The sequence below is a fragment of the Bidens hawaiensis genome, unplaced genomic scaffold (genome assembly GCF_021521415.1).
Source record: "Bidens hawaiensis isolate Kalapana, Puna unplaced genomic scaffold, B.hawaiensis_p1.1 tig00024294_1, whole genome shotgun sequence".
NCBI lineage: Eukaryota > Viridiplantae > Streptophyta > Magnoliopsida > Asterales > Asteraceae > Bidens > Bidens hawaiensis.
In genome coordinates, this window is record NW_027493831.1 from 25520 (window position 1) to 43518 (window position 17999).

Sequence of the window (17999 nt, forward strand, 5' to 3'; positions counted from 1 at the left end):
ACACTGGCACTCGCCAGCAGTACTCTTGTCATCGGCAAACACCCCAGCCTCCTGGGCTGTAGATTCGAGATCACGAGAAGACATCTTGCAGATGAAAGAAGAAAACGATTTCAAGAGAATGCTCGACTGAAAGGTGAGTATTCGCCGGAAATCGTTTTGAAGATGAAGAGAAGAGTGAAAGTGTGGATTACAAAGAACTCTCCCCCCCTTTATATACTAATCGCAATTAATGCGATGAATTTAATGCGGAGGAGAGAGAAATCGAAGGTGCAATGAAACTATGACACGTGGCAAAAAGCAAGCTGGCAACAGCTGTTGAAAGGACGCGTACCATTAATTTCGCGGCCACGCGCCCGAAAAAGCGTCTGGAATGACCAGGTACTGTCACGTCACCATAACTTCCTGCACGTCCTGACACAGTCAGAAGAAACCGTCGCACGACGTTTCAGAGGTTTGGACTGTTCTTATCCTTTCACCAACTCTTCGAATTTCAAAAAAAATTCAAAAAGATTCAAAAGTAAGCGGGAAAATACCTCTTACCTTGGCAACCAAGTAACCATAAGACGGGTGCGGGTACAGTGTCAAGGCAAAACCTTTCACATACTTAGCACCCGCAGGGAATTGACGCCAGGAATACCTTGGAAGTAAAGTAACCGTAAGACAAGTGCGGGTACAGTGTCAAGGCAAAACCCTTCACATACTTAGCACTCTGCAGGGAATTCGAACCAAGAAGGATCTTCTGGGCCATGCCGGGAATAACATCCCCGCATGACGGGAACGTCGAGAACTATATTATTTGAAACTCCAAGATGGAATTGGTGGTTTTAGCATAATTGATCAATATGTTGAAAACTACCAAAACCCCATGAAGAATCCACACAAGTGGGACTCAACGCTCCTGACTTGCGAGGAGGTTACAAACCTACCCGCTTCATACCCAAAGATCAAGCTGAAAAGTCGGGAATTTCTGCTTGACATCAGGAAAACCGCGGGAAGAATCCCCACGGAAAACCTAAAAACTAAAAACCCTTTTCAAAACCCCTTGCTAGTCCAAAAGTTCACCTCACTTATTAATAATTCATGAGAAGAACATTAGACTGGGAGGGCTTGAAGAGGTAGGTCCCAGCAGAGCCCAGTTGGACCCGCAAGACTCACCTTGAACAGGGACGTCTGCGCAACGACCAACTGCTCCCGCAGGACCCACCATGCTCAGAGAAAACCTTACGCGCAGTACGCCAGCTGTACCCGCAGGGAAAGCCTCCCAATGGTGAAGTACCCCGCCTGTTCCCGCAGTTGCGGATACAAGCCATCAGGGAAGGCTACCCGCACTAACAGCAAGGCTACACGCACAAGGCACTAGCTACTTCAGTAGTCACATGAAGGAATGAGCAAGGCGGGAATACTCTCGCCTAAATGAGCCAGTCCGTATGCTTCTGGAAGATCTTTTGTACTATACCTACTAAGGTATGGGCAGAACAGACGATCTGACCAGAACAGCCCATGAACCAATCACAGGGTGACAGCTCACCGACAACAGTACGAGGAGGAGCACCCTCTAGTACTGTTTGTCACTATTAGCCGCTGCCTACTCACCAACCCTTACTATGGGACGTGCGCAGCCTACAGTTGGTGGAACAGTGCATAGCCGGCAGTAAAGGAACAGTGTACAGCCGACCTTGTTACTGTCGGCCGTAGTCTATCCACCAACCAGCATGGCCTGTGCGTAGTCCACTGTTGGTAGAACAGGAATACTATTCAGCCGGCTGTACCTTCTAGGAAACCTACCTTCGGCTATAAATACTCCAACACCTTGGAATGGTAAGGACATCATCTGATATCTCATTCTTATCTAGCAATCTCTTAATATACACTTATATTCAGAGCAATCTAGTCTGATTCTCACGCCGGAGGGTGGTCACAAGGAGGAACCCCCCCTTCTCAGTGACGAGCTTACGGTGTCTGTTTTGCAGGTCACCTGAAGAATAACCTTCTCTGCTGGACATCATCCTCGTGGGAAACATTACTTAACCCCCAGATTATCCGTAATCTGCCCCGGGTCACTTAGTGTTTCTTCATCTATCAATCAATCATTTCATTCAAATAAATTAAGATCACTAACAACTTCATAATATTTCATTTTAGAAAGCGATTAGTTTTGAACATTTTGCACCAATCACTTTTCATTTGACATTATACTTACCCTAGTAGTTAAGGTATTTAGAACACATTTTTTAAACTTATCTTTGACTGGGACTTCGACCTCGATCAACTAGGTGTCACAGTATTAGATCATAACAACAAGACTTGCAAAGGCAAAAACAACAATGTTACTACTATGTATTATGTTTTGGTACATGTCTTCAAAATCAATGGGGAGTTAACACAATGTAAAGGAGGGCAAACCCATTGGAATGATCAGTAGTCATTACTTGAAGACTGATAAAACTTTCACAAAAACTTGATTTCAAATATAAAATATTCAACTACACTTTCCTCAGTTATATACTTATATAATTTCAATTAGTTAAAAGTTCAAAAACAACTTTTGTTTCTTATTGTTTTCAAAATAATACAATATATTAATATATTAGAGTAAAAAAATTGAGAATAAGGCAAGTATTACATAACTTATAGAAATTAATCATAATTTTTATGTTACCCTTCAACTTATAGAACTGTCATTTTTTCCCTCAAAATTAACCGGGATCGACTCCATTAAAAAAATTCTTGTTAGCGGCCAATAAAATGAAATTTGAGATTAATTTGGGCAATTCATAAATTAGAATTAATATTAGCCAATAAAACAACTTTGAGATCATTTAAATCCAATAATCCCATAATAAAACATCCGGTAGAAGGTAGACACACCACATAAAACAATTAGGTAAATGGCATCAAATTACATTAGGTAAAAAAGAAAGGTTAAACGACACATTGTTACATTTGACACCTGGCAGAAAGCACACCACGCGGATAAGAATCCTAAACCATTCATCCACCGTCCATTCAACTCACAATCCAACGGCACCCATTCTCCCATCTCCGCCACAAAATTTTCAACCCAACTCAAAAACTTTCAAATCCCGCCTTTTACCAATCCACACATCTATAAAAACCACATACAAATCCACCACAACCCACCACACAAAACTTCCAATTTCTACATTCAAAGCCTCGAATTCTATTCAACAATGTCTGGACGTGGTAAGGGAGGTAAGGGTTTGGGCAAGGGCGGAGCCAAGAGGCACAGGAAGGTTCTTCGCGATAACATCCAGGGTATCACCAAGCCTGCTATTCGGAGGTTGGCTCGCAGAGGCGGTGTCAAGCGTATCAGTGGGTTGATCTATGAGGAGACACGTGGAGTGTTGAAGATCTTTTTGGAGAATGTGATCAGAGATGCTGTGACCTACACTGAGCATGCTCGCCGGAAGACGGTGACGGCCATGGATGTGGTTTATGCCTTGAAGAGACAAGGCCGTACTCTCTATGGATTCGGTGGTTAGGGTTAGGGTTAGGGTTTGGTGCTTTGATTTGGGGGGTTAGGGTTGCCATGTGGATCTGTTATGTTTGTGGTTAGTTGTGTTCTGTTTTAGGTTTCATGTTAGTCTCCATCTCGGGGTCATGGTTATGTTTAAAATGTTTTAAATTTCAATGTTAACTGATATGTATTTCATCTCTCTGTTCCTTGTAGTGAATGATTAAACTTCTGATAAAAAGTTTCAAAATTTCTAATATCCAACCCTGTCCATTCTTATCTGTCTTTGTATTTTAACTAAGCTAAGATTAAGGGGTGTGGGGCTTCAAAGGGGTTGCTAGAGCCCCTCCGCTCGCGTACCCAGGCGCTAGTACCACACCAAGGGGGCGCTAGACGGGGTCCAACACCACCGCAAGCATGGTAGCAGGAGAAGAGAGAGAGAGGATCTGGGCGCTAGGGGGGCGCTACCCACACCAGGGGCTAGGGGCGTTAGCGGGGGCGCCAATACCCCCTAATCCAGTTTCTCTTTCTGCCACACGTCATAATATTATTGGGGAGCCCCCGCTAGAGCCCCCATATCCCTTAGTCTAAGTTGTTCATCTACAGCAAACTTGCAGTTGTTCCCGGAGACGAGCAATCATTAAATTGAAATAATTCTATTGACTGGAGCTTAAGTTACACGAGACAGTGATCAAGTAGTTAGGTTAATTGGAACTTAAGCTATGTTCATTGATTGGAACCCAATGGTTCAACCAATATAAATCAGTTCTTCCATAAATATGCCTTCGAGTTTTGTGAACCAAATATCTGCCGTATCTCCGGAAAACAACATCAGTTACACCAGACAGTGATAGAATTCAAGTTAAAATTCACGAAATGATGAGCCAAAACTGTTAAGAACCAAAGTTATAAGTAGACAAATCAAATCTGGAAACAAGTTCAATCTTCAAACTCCAGAGCGATGATTGAAGAGTTAGCCATTTTCATAAAAAATTACTATTTATAACCAGCAGTCACTTAAATTTTAAACACATGAAACCAACACCAACTTCAAAGTGGTGGTTACTGAGAAAGTTCTCAAGTCTTCTAGCATAGGTTACAATTTCCTGTGGTGATACAGGCAAAACTCAAGCCACCACTACGACAGCACCCCTTAACCCCGCATAGCTCACAAGTCACAACCCTCATTCCTTTCGCTTCTTCCTCCCATCTCAGCCTCACTTTATGTTCTAAGCAGAGAGCCCTGGCAGTAGCAACACCATGACGGTAGTTCCAACAACCAGGTTCAGTCTCGATGGTGTCACGTTGCCCTTCTGTTGACTGCCAGAGTTTTTTGGACGGAGCCATTGCAAGTTCCACCTTTGATTCACTCTTTTGACTATATTACAAGTTTCACGTGTGATTTCGCCCTTAACGAGAAACTAGAGTTAATTATATTGATCCACATCCGATGGACAATTGCAAATTTCCTTACAGTCTATGCACAAATCACAAACATGCAGGTAATATATTTTTCTTAGACTATGTATGATTTTGAATGTGATATCCCAATATATGAACTCATATTATTTGTCATCTTGCTTTGCGGTTATGAAAGATATTTGCTTGTGATTTTGATGGCATTCTGCATATAAAATAGTTGTAAAATGTAATTATACTTTTTAACCCGTTTCATATAACAGTTTGATTATGTGTTTTGAATTTTGAGTCATGACTCATAACTGTAAGTAGTTGAGTAGTAGCCACCAGCCACACCATCGGCAAACGCGCAACAACTCTATCTAATATGCTCATTTTTTTTACCAACTTTATATCTTAGGACCTTATTAACAACTATCTTATTAACATCTACTACTGAACTTATTATTATTTGTACACCTCAAATGTTGTAATGACTGCAATATCAACTACTTATACTATTAAAATGTAAATGAACAAGACTAACTATTCTCTTTAAGCCAATTGTTGCACAATGAACAGTACCATATTTGGCTTTTACATTGAACCATAAGTAGTAGAGAAGTTAACTTAATAACCCAAAACTGTAGTTTGACTTTATACAGTCAAACTGTCAAAAATAATTAAATATCTCTTAATGTTTCAAATTACCAGAATGCCCTTGACATCAAACCTCGACCCATTTGCATTATATCTCGATAGCAACCTGTAAGTGCCCAAAGATTAATCTATAACTCACTGATCCAAATCTCAATACCGTTTGTACTTCACCTGACCCGTTTAACAATTTTCAAACCAATTCCAGAAATGCCCTTAACAGCAACTTGACTGCTGCTAGTCTGCTATGCTGATAAACTGATTGTATGTTGCCAATATTGAACCCGTATAGCCCATAACACAATCTGATCAAACCGAGAATGTAGTAACAAATCCGAACACAAATCAATAACAAATATATTGCAGCAAATTACTTTCGAAACTGCAGTTTGAGTTTCAAGTAATCAACAAAGGCATTTAACTTCTTGACCAAACTTTCTAAAGAGAATGATAAAATTTCTGTTGGTGGTCTAATGGACGAACCTGAACCAGACGGGTCAGTCAACTAACTGGTAAAAATGACGACTTCGTATACGGGTAAAACTTAAAAGATACCTTAAGGCTTAAACACACTTAGCCCAAAATCATATAATTCTTAACCCTTTATGCAGTTCTGCAAACGGCTTCTAAGACCGGGAAGAAAAGGTAGTTTTGGCCAGCTCAATAGTTAGTTGGTTTGCTTCTTTTAGCAAATTGTTATAGACGTAGAGTCTGCCGTTAAGCGCGGGGTCTTTTGCTTGTTTCTTACCTAATTCAGATTCCTTAAAAAGATTCCAATTTGTTTTTTATTTTTTTAAATTATGCGAATCAAACTAGTCTTAAAAAAAGTGTTACTTTACTGACCATCCATGTAATTAACTCTTTAGATTATATAATGGAACCAATTTCTTTATATCTACATTCTTTATCCACACAGACCTTATTTTTTTTTATCCAATGTTGGTACCATTACCAGGACGATACCAACATTGAGTAAAAAATGTCCGTCCCTAATTGCAATCTTCAACTGTTGCAGTGCGACAGATATATGACGTTATACCCCGTCCTAGCCAACAACACCTAGCCGTAGAGAATGGGCCAAGTAACACCCGCAGCCAACCTGATAATCATGAGGCAGAGTAACGGGTCGGACCAGAAAATAAAACTGATGGTGCCGAACAACGTGGGATTTATTTTCTGATCCAACCTGTTACCCTGCGTTACGATTATCGGATTAGCTGCGGGTGTTACTTGACCCATTCTTTACGGCTAGGAGTCGTTGGCTAGGACGGGGGATAACATATGACTTTGGAGACAAGTTTAATGCATAGAGTAGCTTAGATAAAAAAAAGTCTTATTGCAGCGGAAGCTCATATTTGTTCATCAAATGCCCAAATCCACCGATGCTGCAATCACAATTGTATGTACTTACATATCAACGTTTATTTTTTCTGCAGAAGATACTTAAAAGTTTTATAATATAAAGTCTGTGATAAATGGATTAACGGAGAGACTTGTTTAATTAGTAAACTGAAAAACATTTTTATCCAAAGTCAGAACCCCAAATCTATGAGTTGTAAAACAGTCAAACGAAAATCTGAAAAATAAATGAATAAGAATAGAAGTAAGGCTCAGATAGATCTGTAAGTAATAATGAAAACAAAGAGGAACAGACCGCCATGGCTGCAAACATCACGGCTGCTGAAACGGTAAAAACACTTATTATTATTATTATTATTATTATTATTATTATTATTTCTACCGTAAAGCCTCCGGAGATTACCCCGCCAAGATACGGTAAGTCTCAAGCTTTGTTTTATTCACTCAGACAACCACAATTTCATCATCATCATCATCATCATCATCATCATCATCGCCTCTAATTATAAGTGTTTGGAAATTACGAAAAAGGTTGCAGAAACAAGCAGGCGCGATCTGACTACCAGAACAGAACTGAAGGTCTGAGGTTCATAAATGCAATTTAATCTGTGAATGGAAAATCAAATTGATCTTCCTATTCATTCATAGAAGAAAACAGTATAATAATAATAATAATAATAATAATAATAATAATAATAATAATGGTGTTGAATGAGTATTTGGGGGAAATCAGATGAAGATCATGGGCTGCAGAGGGGGCAACATCAACTCTACCCTCTGTTGCCTCCTTCTCTATGTTGTCTGAGCTTTCGGTTATTTTCCCCCAAACCTCACTGTTTCCGAGCTTTGGTTTTATGCTTTTATATACTCGTGGGTGGATTTATGGGTGTAAACGATTCAAGCTTGCTCGTTTCAAACCTTTTATCTATACTATATATAAAATAAAGGAGGAGGGAAGGACCTCTTAAATTGTTTTTCCATAAATTACAACACATAATGCATGTTTTAAAATAGTTAATAGTCTTTTGCCATAATCCTATTACACGATATTAATGTCAGTGATTTAAAAGTTTGTTGCAAGATTGGTTAAAAATAAAAAAAAATTCATAATTTTTTAAAGTTGACTAATTCCAATATTTTAATATATTACAACTACTAGGTTATAACCCGTGTATTACACGGGGATGGGATGATACAAATAATCACGAATTCATAAGTTAAACGAATTGTTTTACATGTATATTTATCATCGTACATATAGATGATGAAATTTTAATGCTTTCTAATCCAAGAAATCGAATTCTGAAAGTTGACCTTTTTAAACAAAAAACATTTGTATAAATATTCATCAAACTTTCTCATAAGTTAGATTACTCACAAGAACATACAACTTATCATTGCCATCACATGAAGTGATCTCACTCTCATAGCATCAAGAGATTAGTTAATAAAAATTAAAAATACACGCATTTGAGAAGATTAAATTCATAAATTGTCAAAATGCTTCTTTCTTTTTATTGGCTTTGATTCCATAACCTAATTCCCTTCTTGTCGTAGATCGCTTCTCGCTTTCCTTATGGTTTGATGCATCAAACTGTAAAAGTCAAACTGGTTTAGGTAAGTAAAATTGTAAAAATCATGCTGATTTAGAAAACCCAAACTGAAAATTATTCATTATTAAACACTCACAAAATTCATGTGAAGAAAATAAAAACTATAGAAAAATTGCTTCAAGTCATTATTTCTAGCCATCTTGTCAATGAACAAAAGGATCTCATTAACAAAGATGGAATATGTTGATAGACAGAAACACTGAACTTACACATTCCTACACTTCAACTTGTGTAGTGCAGATGTCAAAGTAGAAATGTACAAATTGTCCATCTTCCTTTATTTGAACGTGTAGAAATTATACTACAAATGTACAAAAAGGGTGACTACATTTACGGCAAAAAAATAAGACATGAACAAACACTCATATCTAAACCATCACAGGTTAAATTTGACCAGATTATAAAAATCAGTTAAATTTGACCAGATTATAAAAATCAGTTAAGTTTAAAGTAAATCAGCCTATTTTTGAATTTAAAAATTTAAACATACTTTCTTTAAAGAAAATACAAACATTACGTAAATTTAGAATTTTAATGTATTCGTATGAAATTAAAAATAAATAAATAAATAATTTCGGGTTAAAATGTTCCACAGAACTTGTGCATCTACCGTCGAATACATGTGCTCGGTTCGAGTTCATGTGTGTGACAATTTTCAGGTTTGTGTAAAATTTCTTAGTTCGACCCGGCAACCCACGAACACAACCCATTTAGCAACACTAACACTGCATATATTAGCAAAAATACATTATACCTTTTTTCACGCATGATGCTGTCACTACAGTATTCATATTCTTCAACATATTGACCATAAAGACCACCCCAAATATCCAGAAGATTATCTAAAGAAATTGTATCATAACTGGATTCATATCCATTTGACTTAATGGGTTTTGATGATTTAATAACTGGTGCATCAGCAAGAGGTGCCCTAAATCAACAATACCACATGTCATGTCAAAACCACTACATATCAAAACTTTGTGATCATCATTTCCGTTAGATTGATACAATGGTACAATTTGGGATGAAGAATCCTAAAGTTTGAGGAAATATAGCATAAGATACAATTTTTCTTAATAAGTTAACAATAGTCGAATTTAGAGAGGCACTTTTGACCCATTCAAACGGGTTAAATGGGTCAAACATGTTGAAAGACACCCAAAGTCAACTTTCAGTTCTTACAACTTCTTAATTCGCCTTATAAAAATATTTTGTTTAGTGTTGTGACAATATAGTTTTTGAATTATATTATTTACATAAAATTTAGAAAAATAAAAAAGGTGTTCGACTTGGGTTGTGTTTTACTGTTTTATCTTAAATGGGTCAAATAAAAAAGTTAGCAAAAGGTCAAACGAGTCGAATATGTTGGAAGGCATCAGAAGTCTAATTTTTATCTATGCAACTCTCTAATTCCTTCTATTCAAATATTAAGATTATTGTTCTGACAATATACTTCTTCTAATCATGGTTAACTCATTTATATACAGAAAACATAAAAGACACACAAAAGGTGTTTACGGGTCAACCCAATCCAGCCATATATTGCCTTCTACCTCGAATCAATGACTGTTTATAAGTACCATAAATAATAATCAAACTAACCTCAAATCTCTTAAAAGCAAGACTATTGATCCACTTTTTGTAAAAATGATTATTTTCATCCGCTTGTATCTCCTTAACTAAAAACGATTGAATCCTCATGGAAGGTGTCATGGCAGCAAGTGCATATGCAAAGAGCTTAGTTCTCCAAGCGGGGTTGCAGATCTCCTGGGAATATTTTCTCTAACACCAACACACCCGAGGCTGTTGCCAGAAAGAAATATGTGTATTTGGTCATTGCACGATATGAAATGTCCCTGCTGGAAGCTCAATCCCCATTCCTGTGTGATTAAAATTCAAATTAGACACACATATATATATATATATATTGTAACTTAGAAACTGGATTTTAGGATCTTAGTTGCACAATTGATCTAAACATAGCCTACTTTTCAATAACCTTTGCTGATCTTTCTAATCATAGTCAAACCTAAAGCTCACAAATTTCAAAGAAATCATATGCATACTTGAAGAAGTAACCATAAGCTACTCGAGATCGTCTTTGTAAAAAATCGAATCAGATGCATACAACTGTATCATGAACAGTTCAAGTGAAAATTAAAAGAATTAATGCTCTATTGGGCATTTCAGTAATGGAAAATACATAACATTACCTTGAACGCCACATGATTGTTCGATTTAGAATTTGTTGTGAAAGCATGTGTGATCCAATAGTCTACTCCTTCGAAATTAGTTGGGTATTCTATGCAATCGAAGCAGCATAATGACGACTCCAGATTGGTTGAAATCTAATCGAAGTCTTCATTCAACACGAAGATTAATCACTTGAATAATCTTCGCATTCCAATTGGCTGAAATGCAATACAAATAGACCTCCTAATTACAATAGTAGCAACCAAAATTTGCTAATCAGTTTCAGATTGGTGGATACAAAATCCCTAAATCGCTAGTGATAATGGCTGGAGTTGGATGGCCCTATTGTCTGAATTGAAACCCTAAGAAAATCACGAGAGGGAGATGACGATTAATAGTTGGATGGAATGCGCAGATGTGGGAGTAATAAGCAACTCTTAATTGTTGTGTGTCAGAAGTATAGAGCGTGAATACAAAAGGGGGAGGCTGGTGTATTGATGCCACTTGTCTAAAAACCTTATTTTATTTCAAAACAGGTTGTTTTAAAAGAATATTAATTTTGTTTGGTATAAAATATTTCAAAATGATTTAAGTTAGAAAGATGTTTTATGTTATTATTTTACTTTGTTTATTGTTGTATGTTATTTTGTTTTAACAAAAACAAAAATTTAATAAAAACAGCTTTATTAATGTTCAAATGTTACTTATTATTAAATATGTTATTATGGTATATTTAATTTGGATGATATTGTTTTATTATATTTTCAGGTGGTGAAGCAAAATGAGTTTCTTTTGGTAGAATGTTTGAAGAAGTTGATGGTGGTTTAATATGAAAGAACATGGTTGTGTCTTTTGTTGATGTTTTTTGGTTGTTCGATATACATTAACTTATTGTAACTTTTAAGATCTAGACAATGTAAATGGTTAACGTTTTAGTCTGAAAGTTTGAAGAAGTATTGTGTTGCTTGAATTTGTTGTTTAAATTTATTATGTTTGTTGACATGTTTTTCCACCCGTGTGTAACACGGGCTATACCTTATGAACATGTAACTGAGGGGTTTTTTTTACCCTTATCAAAACAAGGTTGTGATCATGTTTGAGAATGAACAATATAAGAATTTTAAGCCTAAACAACTATTGTCATGTGACGATTTGATCATGCTGAGAGAGCTTGACATGTTGAAGTTATCTAATGCAAGAAAAGAAGTTGCACATCTCGATTTGAAACGGAAGTGAGTTTGGAGGTCAAATAGTTAGAACAATGTTGTAACTATGAAAGTGATTATGAAGATTTTCCACCCGCGTGTCACGCGGGTTTATTTTCTACCTGGGTTTATTTGGTTTATATTTTATATAATCTGCTATTGTGTTGTAACAATTTTCAGGTGTGTTAGAAAAAGGGATTTTCTTTTAGTTGAAGTTTTCAATATATTGATGATGGTTTAATAGCAAAAAACATTATTAGTTATTTTGTTAATGTGTTTTGGTTTTATGTTCAAATTAACTTCCTGTAATTTAGAAGTTTTAATATTAAGATAATGTAAATCTATAACTTTTTGGTTGGTATGGTGATGCATTTAGTGACAATGTAAATCTATCAAGTTTTAATAGTTAAAGAAATATTATGTTTGTTTAAATTGATGTTTGAGTTAATTATGTTTAGTGACATGTTATTCCACCCGCGTGCCACGCGGGTATATACCCTAGTACTATATATAAAGGAGGAGGGAATGACCTCTTAAATTTTAAGAGGTCGAAATTGTATTACATAAATTACAACACATAATGCATGTTTTAAAGTAGTTAAGGGGACATAATAGTCTTTTGCCACAATCCTATTACACAATGGAAACAACTTACATTAATAACCCCTCAACTTTAGTTAAGTATTTGCAAATGTAAGTAATAGTTTCAACTTTGGTCCTCCATCTTTACCTATATACTTGACAAATTTATTTATTTTTTTATTTACTTCTATATCTTTAAATATATTATGATTTAAAAAAACGAAATATACTATTGCGACGTGCTTATTTTTGTCAACGTTTTGACATAAAATTTTTTCAATACTGAAATATTAAGTAAAAAATACAAGTTATTAATGCATTAATGTACAACTTCTCTTATGATTAAGAAAGAAAATGGTTGGGTGAATATTTAACGGGCTTCATCTAAAGTTATTAAGTACAATATGCAAAGAAATATATATGTACATTTCATGAATAGTTGATTTTGTGAGTATAGTAAAATTTGGTTTTTAATATATATATATATATAATTACAATTTTTAAAACGGATTGTTAAAACGTTTAACACAGCCTTGATACGCGTTGAACCGAGCGTCTCGCATGAGTAATCGGTGTGAGTTACACACAGGGTTTCAATGACGCATGTTTAATGTTGGTTTCATGCATTATGGTGTTGGTTATACGTTAGTCATTAAACTAGAGTCTCGGGTTCACGTCTCATCCTAGACTGAAGAGGTAGGTCCCAGCAGAGCCCAGTTGGACCCGCAAGACTCACCTTGCAGAGGGACGTCTGCGCAAGGACCAACTGGTTCCGCAGGACCCACCATACTCAGAGATGAAGACCTTACGCGCAGTACGCCAGCTGTTCACGCAGGGAAAGCCTCCCAATGGTGAAGTACCCCGCCTGTCCCCGCAGCTGCGGATACAAGCCATCAGGGAAGGCTACCCGCACTAATAGCAAGGCTACACGCACAAGGCACTAAATAATTCAGTGTCACCTGAAGGAATGAGCAAGGCGGGAATACTCCCGCCCAAATGAGCTAGTCCGTATGCTTCTGGAAGATCTTTTGTACTATACCTGCCAAGGTATGGACAAAATAGACAAGATCTGACCAAAGCAGCCCATGAACCAATCACAGGGTGACAGCTCACCGACAAACAGTACGAGGAGCATGCTCTAGTACTGTTTGTCACTATTAGCCGCTGCCTACTCACCAACCCTTGTCGTGGCACGCACATAGCCTGCAGTTGGTGGAAAAGGAATAGTACACAGCCGGCCTGGTCACTATCAGCCGCTGCCTACCCACCAACCAGCATGGCACGTGCGTAGCCCGTAGTTGGTAGAACAGGAATATTATACAGCTGGCTGTACCTGCTTGGAAACCTACCTTCGGCTATAAATACTCCAACACCTTGGAACGGTATGATCATCTGGTATTTTACCTTCGCTAGCTATTTCTCTCAATATACACTTATATTCAGAGCAATCTAGTCTGATTCTCAAGCCGGAGGGTGGTCACAAGGAGGAACCCCCCCTTCTCAGTGACGAGCTCACGGTGTCTGTTTTGCAGGTCATCTGAAGAACATTCTTCTTTGCCGGACCTAACCCCCGTGAGAAACATTACTTAACCCCCAGATTATCCATAATCTACTCGGGGTCGATTAGTGTTTCTTCATAGACCGATTTTGGTATTAATCTTATACTTAACAAATAAGGGTTATTATTACTACTAATATCACTACATAAAAACTATTATTAGTATTAATATGTTGAGTTTACTATTATAGGTATTTATTATTAATATTATTATTACCATTATTATTACAAATATTGAAGTTAAAACTATTATTAACAAGATTATTATTATTATTATAAATATTAAAATTGTTATTAATATTATTAAATGTCATATTATTATTATTTATTAAAAATCATATTTTATCATTAATTACTAGCAATAATATCATTATAGTATATTATGAATTCGTTTAGAAATCAAACCGAGATCGAGTATAATATCGTTATTTACTATCAATAATTATTATTATAATTATTATTTTTTTACCAACAACATCTTAATTAATATTAAGATCTTTATTCTCTAACTATTATTATTAGTATTATTAATAATAAGTACGGTTATTATTTTACGTCATATCGTACATATCTATATATCTATATATGAAACACTTCTTTTAAAATTATTATTATCATTACTATCATCATCATAAATAATATTATTATAAGCGTCATTATAAATTCATTTTCATAAAACCGAACTCGTGATTTAAACCCGTCTTTTTTTCTTTTAATATTGGTTTAGCTATTTCAAAGCCCAATAAAATAATATTTTATTATTAATTATGTACGAGTCCCTAATCATTAACAAATTAACCGATAATCCGATTTACAACCGAACCTTCTCGTCCAATGTTTCCAATATAATTTCATTTTGGTTTCAAGTTCATTAATATATATTACGTTATTTATTTTAGCTAAGGTGTTTATCGTTTCAAGTCGGATCTTTCATTTACCGTTCGAGCTTCATTTATTTATCTATTTATTTCTCGGTTCATCAGTCGAGGTGAGTACTTTCATACCCCTTTTTTTTATCTTTCGTTTTGAGGTGACATTTCATACTTATCAAACTAAATGCTTTAATTACTTGCATCTTAAACCCACAAACGTGATTGTATACCTTACTTGAATAATTGCTCGATTTGGTGTTGTATGCTTATTTAACTATGTGTTTACAGCTTTTGGATGGTGAAACTATAAATCCTATACCATTTGGCAAATGGCAAGGTGTCGCTAACGTATGCTATTAACGATAACTATAAATCCTAGACTACTCGGCATCCCCTTGTAGCTAGGTGGTGCTAATGTAAGCTTGTTAGCAACTGTCATAAAATCCTAGACTAATTGCCAATAGCTAGGTGTCGCTAACTTGTTTAGCGATAACTATTTACTCCAGTTTATAGCTCTTATTTATTGTTTTGTATACAAGTTTTGTGGATTTTCGTACTATACACTTATATGCTCAAACTTATGAATTGCTCACCAACCTTTGTGTTGACAAACTCTATTTTATGAAATGTTACATGTTTGACTTTTGTTGACTCGAGTGCTTGATGGAAAACGTTACCAAGACTATTAGGGTATTAGTAAAACGAACAATATGAATGCTATTTGTTTATATGAACGAGATGTGTTGTTATTGATTTGTTGAAATAAATTGAGTTGAATAAATATTGTCACTTTAAATAGTGTCTTGTGTATTTGTCCAATCACGTTGCACCCCGGCATGTTCCGCCGCCTTTGGTCGGGGTGTGACATAATCTATATTGTTATATTATAAATGACAATTAAAAAATGTATAAAAGTAACTATGCATACATTATATATAAATAAAACAAACAATTTTTTTCATATAAATAAGTCGAGCTTGAACGTTTGACATCGAGCATAATACAAAAACGAATTGAGTCGGGCTCTCTTAAGCTACGCAACTTGAGATTTAGCTATTCTAGAATTTAACGATTCGGGCTCAAGTTCTTAGGGTGCACAATGACGTCTCACTCTCACCACCAAACCAATGGAGGGGAGGTGTTCCTCGCGGGCTTCCAAGTTGCGTCACCATCCAAGTTGATGCTTTGCTGATCTTCACGGTCCCCCAACTTACCACACCATGACTTCTTTGGCAAACCTTCCATGTGATCCATTTTTCCCTCCCAAGTACATATGTCGGTGTTCATCACCAAATTCTATGTCACATCACATTCTCCATCTTGTTCTCACACCCCGAACCCCCATCCTTAACTTAAACTAGTTGAACTCGAGTTTGAAGAAGCTCATTCATTTAAGCCTCCTTGGTCAAACTCATACACTAAATATAATCATAACAATCACTTAAAATTTCATCAAGTAGTATATTTATGTTATTCTTTACAAAAGGAAGGTTGTTGTGGAGGCCAAATAATGTCCATTATGCAAATATCAGTTGGAATCGACTGAACATGTTTTATCATCTTGTTATATAGCTTCGGTAAAATGACAATTCGTTAACGAGGGGTTCAGAATCCCCTTGGTGTATGTGTTTGAGGTGAGTGATCTCCTAATTTCTCACCTCATTGTTGAAGTTCATACTATGAAACAAAAGGCAAGCCATGCATTAATACTTATGACATGTTGGTGTGTATGAAGGACAATAAATGAGGCCATCTTCAACAATAAAAGAGTCTCAATTAATAAACTTAAAGAGGATATCAAGACATATAGTTTTCATTCGATAAAAAATATGAGGAGATAAGAGGGGATAGAATGGCAAACATGGCGTTTGTTTTCTCATTTAGTCATTTAATTTATACTCTAATCGGATGTACTTGTACTTTGATGTGTATGTTCTTGACTAGTCTCTTACTATTTAGTACTTTGTTGGTTTTGTAATAAAATTTGACCGTTAAAAAAGAAAATTAAAATACTAAGTATGTTTTGGTGAAAATATATAAACTCGACTCTCGTTATCAATTGGTTAATCATTTGTTTTACAAGAAATCACTTAAAATATTTTTGTCGTATTACAACCCTCGAACATGTACAAAAAAATATACAAAACCCTATTTATGATTTTTTTTCTTTTTAGAACAATGATTCTTTACCTTTTTGCATGGGTCAAAACTTGATGAACAACCATTCCAACTTGCTAAAAAAAGTGCATAAGTTTATTTAATCAACTTAACGTACAACAAGTAATTATATTTTAAATATATTTTTGTGCGTCTTTGAGGAGACGTTTCAATGGGTAAATGGTATTTCTTACGATCAAAAGGTTAAGAATTTAAATCATTGCATGCAAACTACGATTTATTCATCTTAGAAAAACCAAAAGCTGCTTTAGTAAAATACATTTTAAGTAGTATATTTGTATCCCAGATGACTATGAAAACTTTAATACAATTAATTGGAAAAATTCCTACAATAATCCGTGAAGAGAGAATTAAGAAATTCTCAAATTAACTTTCTTTTTGAATAATTTCTAAAACAATCCGTCCCTACTTTATCTTCACGTTTAAATTCGGAAGTCAAAGCTGACGTTTGAATCTCTTTGTTGACTTCCGAATTTAAGCGTAAATATCTAGTCGAGACGGGTTATATCGGGAATTATTAAAAAAAGAAGTCCTCCCTTTAAATTAGTTATTTAAAAATTTTTCACTTAAAAAACTAAGTGAGTTATTACACAAAAAAAAATAATGATACCACTATTATTCAGGGAAACAAAATCATAGATCGTAAAGCCCACGATTTGTGACTTAAATCCCCAGTTAATTAATAAAATAATAACACCACCGTTATTCTGTCTATGAAACAAAATATAAGGTCGTAAGGCTTACGTCACCACCTACACTGTGTCTTTTGCACCGGTGTATTGCGTGTGGGCTTCTTTTGGCCATTCAATCATTTACAATATCTTCTTGTCCTTACTTACTTACTTCATACCCCACCTACCATCATATACATCAAAACCCAACATGGTGTACTTAGCTGCTGCTGTT

At 35.7% G+C, this 17999-nt stretch overlaps 1 protein-coding gene across 1 annotated transcript; it reads left to right on the forward strand.

Annotated features, from left to right (window-relative positions):
* Positions 1-2990: 2990 nt before the first annotated feature.
* LOC143569040 (histone H4) lies at positions 2991-3673 on the forward strand. Its single transcript, XM_077055045.1, has one exon. It carries the CDS (start codon positions 3192-3194, stop codon positions 3501-3503), a length of 312 nt encoding a protein of 103 aa, XP_076911160.1. The 5' UTR covers positions 2991-3191; the 3' UTR covers positions 3504-3673.
* The last annotated feature ends 14326 nt before the right edge of the window (positions 3674-17999 follow it).